The 11895-nt window shown below is 39.1% G+C and overlaps 1 protein-coding gene across 1 annotated transcript; it reads left to right on the forward strand.

Annotated features, from left to right (window-relative positions):
• Positions 1-3662: 3662 nt before the first annotated feature.
• LOC308247269 (taste receptor type 2 member 2-like) lies at positions 3663-4574 on the forward strand (the record flags this gene model as incomplete). The annotated part of the gene is made up of 1 exon (XM_080666146.1): positions 3663-4574. One exon carries the CDS (start codon positions 3663-3665, stop codon positions 4572-4574), a length of 912 nt encoding a protein of 303 aa, XP_080522272.1.
• Positions 4575-11895: the final 7321 nt, after the last annotated feature.

Below are 11895 nucleotides of genomic sequence, written 5' to 3' on the forward strand. Positions count from 1 at the left end.
TGCTCAGCTTGGATGGGGTGGAGTCTCAGGGCAGAGCAGACAGTCTTGGCTTCCCGGCAGCCTTGCCCTTGCACGCACGCGCAGACCTCTGCCTTCCCCGGCTCCCGAGTCTCCGCCCGAGAGTCCAGACTCCCCCCACAAGAGCGTGGGTCCCCAGGGGCTCGCCTGGAACTGGGGTCCAGTGCAGTCAGAACTGGGGCTCAGTGCAGTCAGGAGCCTCTGACTCCCTTCCACTAGGGAAAGCCTGTGGCAACCTCCGCAGCCTTTGTGGGCACTGGCACGCGCGCGCCTTCAGACTTCTGCCTTCCCCAGCTCCCGAGTCTCCGCCTGAGAGTCCAGACTCCCCCCACAAGAGCGTGGGTCCCCAGGGGCTCGCCCGGAACTGGGGTTCAGTGCAGTCAGAACTGGGGTTCAGTGCAGTCGGGGGCTTCCTTCTCCCTTCCGCCAGAGAAAGTCAGCCAGGCTCTCAGCCGCCCTTCCCTCTGCGCGCACAAAGACCCTTTGCCGTACCTCCAATTCTCTGTGAGCTTTTCTCTTTCCTTCCAGTTGTAGAATTTCCACTCAGCCAGCTTTCCTGTGGTTCTGGATGGTGTCCGTTCTGTCTTTTAGTTGTAGTTTTGAAATTGTTGTGCGTGGCAGCAGTTTAGGTGCTTACCTATGCCGCCATCTTGGTTTTTCCCCGATAGATTCCATCTTAAAAATTAATTTTTAAGTCCTAACCAGTTTGGCTCAGTGGATAGAGCATCGGCCTGTGGACTGAAGGGTCCAGGTTCAATTCTGGTCAAGGGCATGTACCTTGGTTGCGGGCACATCCCCAGTGGGGGGTGTGCAGGAGACAGCTGATTGATGTTTCTCTCTCATTGATGTTTCTAACTCTCTATCCTTCTCCCTTCCTCTCTGTCAAAAATCAATAAAATACATTTTAAAAAATTAATTTTTAATCTAAGAAATGAGATTAAAGTAACTGTTTACAAAATGTGTGATTTCATATTTTTTAAGGATTTACATATCATAGAGTATGTGCATCCTGAGGTAGCTGTTATAAATATTCAATTTTTAAAAAGAATTGCTTTTTATAAAATATAATTGTCAGGGAAATTAATCTTGATTACAATTAATTTGTTAATTTTTTGGCTATCAGGAGTTTTCATATATTGATCCATCTTTTATTGCCCTAGCTTACCATGGAAAATTGAGAGAAAGGACCATAGGAAAGGAATAATAGGAAATAAAGAATTTAATATGATTATTGTCTCCCCAAATACCGGTTATCATGGTAATATTTTTAAATATTTAATATTTGAAATATTTAAAAATCCATATTATTATACTGGAATAGGATATACATATTTTGGACATATTCATGTATCCTCTACAACAGTATATAGGCAAAAGCAGTGAACATCTATCATAATAAACAAATTGTCCTAATAGCATACATTCCAAAATTTTTAGTCTAACATTACACAATTAATGTGTCATCTATAATAATCTATAATAATAAAAGCATAATATGCTAATTAGACCGGACAGCTGAACGACCTTCTGGACGTCATTCCGGATGTCCTTCTGGATGAAGCTGCAGCAGCGGGGGCTGAGGCAGAGGCAGTTAGGGGTGATCAGGCAGGCAGGCAGGCAGAGGCAGTTAGGGGTGATCAGGCAGGTGAGTAGTTAGGGGCAGTCAGGCAGGCAGAGGGGTTAGGGGTGTTCAGGCAGGTAGGCGAGTAGTTAGGGGTGATCAGGCAGGCATGTAGAGGGGTTATGGGTGATCATGCGAGCAGTTGGGGCGATCAGGCAGGCAGATGGGTTAGGGGTGATCAGGCAGGCAGGAGAGCAGCTAGGGGCGATCAGGCAGGCAGGAGAGCAGCTAGGGGCGATCAGGCAGGCAGGCAGAGGCAGTTAGAGGCGATCAAGCAGGCGAGCAGTTAGGAGCCAGTGGTCCCGGATTGCAAGAGGGTGCAGGCCGGGCTGAGGGACTCCCTGTGCACGAATTTCATGCATCGGGCCTCTATATATATAAAAGCCTCTGCCTGCCTGCCTGCCTGCCTGATCACCCCCCCCCCCCGCCCTATGCATGAATTTCATGCACCAGGCCTCTAGTGTAAATATAAATATAAACTGATTGGAGGCCCTGGTTGGGTAGTTCAGTTGGTTAGAGCATTATTCCAGTATGCCAAAGTACATATCTTGCTGCATGTTGGTAGCTGTACTGTGTAGAAGATGAGTGGGAGGGTGATAAAGCTGGTAGGGGAATATCACATAGGTACCACTGACATTGGCTTTCATGGGTTGCTGAATATACATTCTATGGATAGCTCTTGAAGGCTTAAAAAACCATAACTGGTGTAGACAATGGGTGGCAAGTCTAGTCCTTTGCTTTTTTCTATTTTCAATACTCTTACAGTCTCATTTCTTATTGAAAATATTTAAGCTGTTGAAAATACTTCTAAATAGAGTCATTATTTTATTGCTGGGGTAAACATGGTTTGAAAACAGACATGTAATAATATTAATAGTTAACATTTGTTGAGTGCTTAGCATGACCTAGCTACTGAGCTAAGCACTTTGAGCACCATATCTAATTTATGAAGTAGTGATGATTTATTTACATTTTACCTGTGATGTGACTAAAGTTCAGCAAGGTTATGTGAAGTAGAGTAAGCTCATTTTTTCATAGAGGTAATTATGCCCTCTGCTGGTGGTTAGAAGTTTCTGTACCATCTACTTTTTGACATGATGCTCTTCAGATGAGCATTAGATGCCGTCAGCAGGTGGATTAATTATAAACTACTTTCATCACTGGTTTGCTGATCCTCAGATCAGAATTGTACCAGGAAGACTTTAAAAATATAAAAGTTCACTTAGGGCTGTGGTCGGCAAACTGCGGCTCGCGAGCCACATGCGGCTCTTTGGCCCCTTGAGTGTAGCTCTTCCACAAAATACCACAGCCTGGGCGAGTCTATTTTGAAGAAGTGGTGTTAGAAGAAGTTTAAGTTTAAAAAATTTGGCTCTCAAAAGAAATTTCAGTCGTTGTTTTGTTGATATTTGGCTCTGTTGACTAATGAATTTGCCGACCACTGACTTAGGGGAATGAAGAATTCTTATACAAAGTTAGTTCCCAGAAAATGATTTTCAAGTGTGGAGAAGAAATTGTCTTTGGTGGGGCGTGGAGGGGAGGAAGGGGAAATTCTATTAAAGTATCTTAGAATTATTATCAGGAAAAAAGTGCACTGGGTTTAGATACTTGTGGCAATAATAGGAAATAATTGTCCCAAGGATGTGGTAATTGTCATTAGGAAAAAACAAAAGGCAAAAAAGAAATAATAATAACCTAAGTAAAACATTTGTAATTACATTTTTGGCAAAACTGAGTATGAGTGAGAATTAAATAATGTCAATATGGCAATTGGAAGGATGTAATTGGAAGGCCTAACCATCATTCAAATCTTTGGATTTGCATTCCCACAGTTTCATTTGAAGGGCATCAGATTCAAAAAGTCTCCCTCTGATTTTCTACCTTACGGGAAAAGTCTAGTGTAAGACTCTACTCCAGGAGTTGGCAGAAGATAAGATTTCTCAGTATATGTGCCTATCTGCAAGATCATCTAGAGGAGGTATTTAACACCATCCACAAGGAAAAGCTAAGATTTGTGGTAGGAGACATGACCTCCTCTTTATCAGCTATTCCTCATGCGATCATCATGTCAGCAGAATTTATTACAGGGATTACAGTCAATGGATTTCTGATAATCATCAGCTGTAATGAATTGATCAAAAGCAGAAAGCTAACACCAATGCAGCTCATTTTAATATGTATAGGGATGTCTAGAGTTGGTCTGCTGATGGTGTTAATGGTACAGAGTTTTTTCTCTATGTTTTTTCCACTCTTTTATCGGACAAGAATTTATGGTGCAGCGATGGTGTTCCTTTGGATGTTTTTTAGCTCTGTCAGTCTCTGGTTTGCCACCTGCCTTTCTGTATTTTACTGCCTCAAGTTAATAGGCTTCACTCATCCCTGTTTTCTTTGGCTGAAATTCAGGATCTCAAAGTTAATGCCTGGGCTGCTTCTGGGAAGCTTGCTGGCCTCGGTGAGCTCTGCAGCTCTGTGTATCGAGGTAGATTACCCTAAAAACGCGGTGGAGGATGTCCTCAGAAATGCCACACACACCACGTCTAAATTCAAGATAAGGAAAATTAATGAAGTGCTTCTTGTCAATTTTTCACTCCTATTTCCTCTAGCCATATTCCTGATGTGCACTTTTATGTTACTCATGTCTCTCTACAAGCACACTCATCGGATGCAAAACGGATCTCATGGTTTTAGAAGTGTCAGCACAGAAGTCCATATAAACGCCTTAAGAACAGTGCTAACGTTCGTTCTTTTCTTTATTTCTTATTTTGCCGCCTTCATGACAAACATGACATTCATTGTTCCTCACGGAACTCAGCGCTACTTTGTGCTGAAGGACATAATGGCAGCATATCCCTCTGGCCACTCAGTTATAATAATCTGGAGTAATTCTAAGTTCCAACAACCACTCAGGAGACTTTTCTGCCTCAAAAAGAGTCAATGAAAAGAAGGACCAATGTAAAACATTTCGTTATTTTCTTAACATGGAGCCATGGACTTGGGTTTTGTTTTGTTCACTTTATATGAATAGTGTGTGTGCTCCTATCTGGCAATTTCCTCTCCATCTTCCAAGACATGTGAAGCACTAATTTTGATGTTGGATGGATAGGATATCTCTTTTTCTAGGGCTCATGTACTTAAAAATATTATGATATTAGCACATTTAAATAACTAGTACTTGCGTTGGCGTGGTAGAAATCAGAATAAAATACTAAGACTTCTTTTGGCTGACCAGTGTAGTTCTGTTACGTCTTCCCAGGGCATTGAGAATCTTCTGATTTAGATGCGGAAAATCACATAGATTTAGTCTGACTTGGAACAATATAATAAATTGTCTATTTGGTTACACATAACTATTTTTCAAAGACAGTCATGAATGTAAATATTGTTAAAATTCAAATTATGTATTGAAAGGGCATAAGGCAATACACAAGTTACTGTCTTATTTTGCTTTTGATTTGCTACTAGTTTAAGTTGGTAAATGCTAAGAGCTGTGTATATGCATATATACACACATAATCCAGGGTCTCCATTTTTTACAAGATGAAGAAATACTTTTCAACCCCCTGCATTGTTAAACTCATGCCAAAAGAGAATTGAGGGAGGTTGCTGACAATGAATTCCAAGCAGGAAAACATTCAATTGGTGTCTTAACCCTTTGGTGTCTTAATTCCTTCCAGCTGAGAATGTTATCTGGAGTATGGCAACAGCAAATGACTTAAAGATCCAGGGGAAGATTTTGAAATCTGTTACGAAATTTGAATGGATTCTGCTAATTTTTAAGGATCTTGAAGCGTCTTGCTTTAGGGAAGAAAAATTTTTTACGGTATCTTACATATCAGGATATCTATCTTTTTGCATCTGTGAAATTCTCATTTGCTCTTTAAAAAAAAACACAAAAGATGTGTAGTTATTTTAATTATAAGTAAATTGTAATTAAAATGGATTAGAAGTTGCCATGATGAAAAAAAATGAGTGGGGTGTGTGTGTGCGTGCGTGCACATGTATATGTGGGTTTTTTTTAACTTTACCAAATATTTTCACACATAATTGTTTAGTTTATTCTCAGAATACTCTGTAAAGTAGGTAGTGGAATTATCTCAGTTTTATACTTGGAAAAGTTAGATTTGCCTAAGGTCATTCCATGGCATAAAGAGAAAAGGTCAATTTCAATAAGGGTGTGTATGCTGGAAAACTAGCTCTCTGTGTGTTAAGACTTAGAGGGGGTGAAAGCCATTAGGGGTGGGATAAGAAGGTGGACAGTGGGAAACAAAGGGATAACATATCAGGTTTGCAGTCTTTGTCTGTGGCTCTGCTCTGTGTCACGGATTCCTCAGTGCAGAAGCTCCCTGACACATGAAAAATGCTACCCAGATTCTATGCTTAGAGCTGAGGGGAATGAGTCATTAATGGGTTTCTTATGATGCCGTACTATAATCCCATGTTATATATAGAGTCCTGGTGCATGAAATTCGTGTAGGGGGCAGCGGGGGGGGGGGGGGCGGGGGGAGTATCCCTCAGTCCAGCCTTCACCCTCTCCATTCTGGGATCCCTCTCACAATCCAGGACTGCTGGCTCCCAACTGCTCGCCTGCCTGATTGCCCCTAACCGCTTCTGCCTGCCAGCCTGATCACCCCCTAACCACTCCCCTGCCAGCCTGATCGATGCCTAACTGCTCCCCTGCAGGCCTGATTGCCCCCAACTGCCCTCCCCTGCTGGCCTGGTCACCCCGAACTGCCCTCCCCTGCAGGCCTGATTGCCCCCAACTGCCCTCCCCTGCTGGCCATCTTGTGGCGGCCATCTTGTGTTCACATGGGGGTGGCCATCTTTGAACACATGTGGGCAGCCATCTTGTGTGTTGGAGTGATGGTCAATTTGCATATTACCTCTTTATTATATAGGATGACAAATCAAAGAAAATATTTAAATGTCATAATTCAGGAAATAGCACAGAGGTGATAAAGACTGGCACTCCATGAAAAATTATGAGAATTCGAATAAGGTTTTATAAATTCAGTTTTCTATGTTATGATTTTTAACTTTTAAATTTAGGTTTGCATTTTTGGAGACCCTAAATTGTTGGGCTGTGTTATACTAATTAATTTAAAAATTGCTAAGTCTATAGTTATGTTTTTTTCAAAACAGTTTGCTTCCCCATTATGGTCTATTACAGGTTTTTCAATACCTAGTTTCACAAATGTGTAATAAAATGGCCATTTAAAAATTATCTTAAAATCATTAATGGATTTTGTTTTTGCTTTTCAAATATATATATCAAGTTTTCTAAGAAATTCCTGTAGCTCAGCCAGTATTCCTGAGTACGTAACTTATGCAGTATGTGTGAAACTTCTGTAATGATTTTAGTCATAAAATTATATAAAGAAAAAATCAATAATGTGTTACCAGGTAAAACAACCTTCTCCTCTCAACAAGTTTTAAAAAAGTACCACCTCATTTCCTACTGCCTCTTCTCTCATTGAAATGTAACTCATGTGGTTTTATGGGCCTGAATTCATGTAAATAACTATGTTGGGATTGGTTTTTTGTTGTTGTTGTTTTCATTTATCTCAAGCTTCAAATCATTCCTATTCATTTTGGTTATTTTCACTTTGGCAATTGTTCCCTTTCATAAAAGATAAAATAGGAGTTAAACTGTTTAGCTACATTATGGCATCTGCTAATATTACTCCTTCTGCCTAAGTAAAGAAACATCCTTATTCTTATTCTGGCATAACTTAAAACCAATTTTACTTCATGATTAATTTATAGAGTATTTCAAACTGCAGTTACCGGTTATACGATCAAATATTTACTACAATGAATTTTAAGTTAACTTGTTTGTATAAACATATGTTATTCAAGTAACTTTTCAAAAGTATGAATATTCTTAAGTACCTGGAAACATAAAAGTCAGAGGGTTGAGGTTTTTATTTCCCACAGCATATTATCTTCCCAAATTTGTGGATACTGAGTGGCACATCTCTGCACATCCCCTAGATATTCATGTGCAATAAAATTTTATTATGCACTCAAAATTATCTACCAGAGAGTAGATTTTTGGATGGTTCTATATATAACTTGAACCACTTAACCATGAGATAGTATATTTCTATTAGAAAATTCTGGAAAGACATTCATGAGAGCGTTAAAGAGAATTCTGGTCGTTTTTATGCTGTTCACCCATTCAAACCACCACCTCCCTTTCCTTTTTATTAAGAACGCTGCTATCCTCAAGGATCAGGATTGAGCTTAATTGCCCTGAGAAATCTGCAGTGATGTTCTCAAACTTCAGGGATCTTTAATTTCCCGTGGAAGTACTGTTAGGACTGATCTTGGCATTTAGTACCATATTCTTATAGGTCGATATCTTTTCTAGCCAATTATTTATTATTTTCTGAAAATCCAGGGCTATGTTATATATATTTTGGCATCCAAAACAACTAATATTAGTGAACTCTACATAATATTAGTGAACTCAACATGAGGTTTTTAGAAAGAATCATGTACATCTCTTTGGAGAGAAAAAAGAGAGAGAGGGGTATCAGCATAAAGATAGCTTAATTTTATTTCCAAAATTGTAAGAAATTGAGTAAGCTAAACTCTACTGTCATTTCCATGAGGAAAAAACACGATAAAATTGAACACTAGGGAAACCAGTACCAACAAATTTCTTTGTGTCTCAGTTTATAAACTGGATTAAAATCCCAAGTAATGCACTGCCACCTAGTGGTAAACCTTCACTTTAAATGAAATAATAAAGTAGTCAAAAGGCAACAGCCAGCCCTAGCCGGTTTGGCTCAGTGGATAGAGATTCAGCCTGAGGACTGAAAGGTCCTGGGTTCAATTCCGGTCAAGGGCACATGCTCAGGTTTTAGGCTCAATCCCTAGTAGTGGGTATGAAGGAGGCAGCTGATCAATGATTCTCTCTCATCATTCATGTTTCTATCTCTCCCTCTCCCTTCCTCTCTGAAATCAATAAAAATATATTTAAAAAAAAAAAACACAAAAAAACTACAGCCATTAGGAATCTTGCTTCAGGAACTGTTATATCCTGTGAGGGGGGGAAAAAAGAAGTTAATACTCAGGTCATAGGAAAGTTTGGACCAAATGAGTATAAATAGCCCAAATCAATCAAACAAACAAACTGTAAAGCAAAACAAAAATTACTTATGACTTTGGGAGATAACTGAAAAACTTGAATTTTGCTTGTATATTCAATATCAATGAATTAATGTTCATTTTTTTAGATGTCATAGTGGAGCTGTGCTTATGCTTGACAAATAAAACCATTTTTATCTTTTAGGGGAACCTCCTAAAATAATTACTGATAAAATTATGTGCTATATCAAAATATGAGGAATGAAAGGAGGTATGTTGGAGGTGTATTTGAAGAATTTGGGCTAGAAATTGATCACTTTTAGGTGATGGTTACATGAGGATTCATTACATGAATCTGAATGAAAATATCCTACACTGAGATTTACAATTCAACACATAAATATAACTCAATAAGAAAAGAGAAAAGCAATAGTACTGATAACACACACACACACACACACAACACCTAGAAAAAAAGAATAAATTTATTCCAGTGGGAAAATACAGGAAAGCAGTTAAGAGTGTGGCCTCTGGAATCAGATTATCTCTGTTCTCTTACTCTCTAATAATTTTGGACAAGTAATTAAGCCTCTTTCCTTCTTTACAACATGGGATAGAAATACTATATATGTTATATGGTTATTTTAAGTATTGAAAGAGACAATTATATACAAAGTACTTACAACAGAGTCTGGAATATCAAGGTGTTCAATGAATGTTAACCCTTATGAACTATTAGGATAAAAATTGCAAAATCCAGAAAGCCTCATCCATAACCCTGTTATTCAGGGAATTTAACTACTTTTATTCATAATAAAGGCAAGTGTTACCTTTTGAAGGTGTCGCCAAATGTCGTCAGTTTAGTTAAATATTTCACTCGTTACAGTTAGAATTACAGACTTGAGTTGAATTTATTTTCTTGGAGGCAACATAATATAAATTATACAACCACCAGGGGTCAGTGTTGTTACAAATGGAACTTCAACTGAAGAATTTTTTTTTTTAATATATTTTTATTGATTTCACAGAGGAAGGAAGAGGGAAAGAGAGATAGGAACATCAATGATGAGAGAGAATCATTGATCGGCTGCCTCCTGCAGCACCCCCTCCCCGGGGGTCGAGCCCACAACCTGGGCATGTGCCCTTGACTGGAATTGAACCCAGGACCCTTCTGTCCTCAGGCTGAGGCTCTACCCACTGAGCAAAACCAGCTAGGGCTGAAGAATTTTTTGAAACTTACTTGACCTCACATTTTATTTAATTACAAAGTGAAAACCCTTATGTAGAGAGTTTCCTTCTTAGTGACTTAACATTTCCCATTGGCTTGTGGCAGGATTTAGAGCAGGGGTGGGCAAACTTTTTGACCTGAGGGCCACAATGGTTTCTTAAACTGGCCCGGAGGGCCGGAACAAAAGCACGGATGGAGTGTTTGTGTGAACTAATATAAATTCAAAGTAAAGGAGCGGAGGGGAGAGCAAGAGAACCCTCCGCTCTTTCGGCTCCGCGGGCAGGATAGAACAGCTGAATGGGCCAGATCCGGCCCACGGGCCGTAGTTTGCCCACGGCTGATTTAGAGCCACTCACTGAGAAGAGAACCCTGTTTAACTGCAGCTTGAAAAGGCCAAGGAACTCTTGTAAGCCGAGACATTTGTGATGTTTTCTTTAATTAGCTTCTGAAAGTGTACAAATCTTCTTTCAGTTCAAGCTAGTGCATTTAAACCATCAAAGAAAAACTACTTTCTCTTATAACTTACTAAAAGCAATCACAGTTCATGCTATTCCAGGCTCAGCAAATATTTTGGTTTTGTTTAATATTTTTTTATGTTCCTGAAATAAGTTCAGCTCCAGAAATAGAATATGCAACTCTATGTGCATTTAAGATTAAGTTGCCAAATTTTGAATATATTCCCTTATTTTTATCTAGTTTAAAATACAATTTCTGATTTATTTACACAAGAATAAATGAAGTAGTGGTCTTCATCATGAAATGAATAGTTTGTACATTATCTTGAATCTTAGATTACTTTCTTTCAAATTTTCATATACAAGTTTTAAATACTATAACAAAATCCTTAAAGTTGCATTTTGCCAATGGAATATTTGTTATTTGGGAAAATCAAATTCCAAATACAGTAAGATACAGTATTTATTAGTAACAGTACAATCTTTTCCTTATATATATAGTACCAATGTAATTTACCAAACTTTGTGACAACTTACGAAAGAGACATTTTTGATTAAAATTTAAGCATTACACTAAATACAGGTAATTAATAAGGTAGAAAATAAACTTACGGCAATATATTTTAACAGTAATACTCATAACAGCATAATACTAAAAAGGTGGATTTTTACTTATCACCTTTTAATAAGGTGGTAACCTATAGAGGCTCTACAATCATAGAAACTATAAATAAAGTATTTTCATGGTGCTTAAACCATTTTTAGTGGAGCCAGAAAGAATCCAGTCCCTTGATCAAGTGATTATTATTTTTTCCTGGGTTTCAGTGGAATGCTGGAAAATTACCAGTGACATGTCAAAATTCCAGGTTTGGCAGACACTGTTGGTGCCGCCTATATCCTCTCTGTCTATCCTGCCAGAGCATTTCTGCCTAACTTCCTCTCCTTGCTCAATGCTCTCTGGCTGCTGGAGTGCCACAGGTCAGAAGCCCCAAGATTTAATATCACCCAGCAACAGTCCTGACGCAGAACTGAGGTGACTGTTCTACAGTGTTCCTCCAGGCTCCCCAAGACGGTTAAGCTCCAGTCGACCCACTTCCTTGGCTTCTTTTCTTTTCCTGTCTTCCTTTCTCCCATTCTTACCTCCATTTTGGGGATCACCTCTGGTTTCCCTAGAATCCTTGTGTCTGCTTTTGGAGAAACCTAAATCGAGACAACGGGAGACAGTACAGTGATCTTGGAAGGCAGAAAGCCTGGCTTTGCATCCCAGCCTTGCCACGTGATCTTGGGCAGATTACTTGCCCACTCTCCCTCAGTTTTTCACCTGTAAGAAGGGAATATTATAACTTTCCTTACCCGTCTTTATTCACTTGTCAGTGTCATCTATGGGAAGAGGGTGGTAGGGCAAATTAATATAGTGGATAGATTTTGGGCTTTGGATTTGGTCGAAATGGATTCAAATTATAATCAAACTACCCATATCTGTA

The sequence above is a fragment of the Plecotus auritus genome (genome assembly GCF_963455305.1).
Source record: "Plecotus auritus genome assembly, chromosome: 4".
NCBI classification, from domain to species: Eukaryota; Metazoa; Chordata; class Mammalia; order Chiroptera; family Vespertilionidae; genus Plecotus; species Plecotus auritus.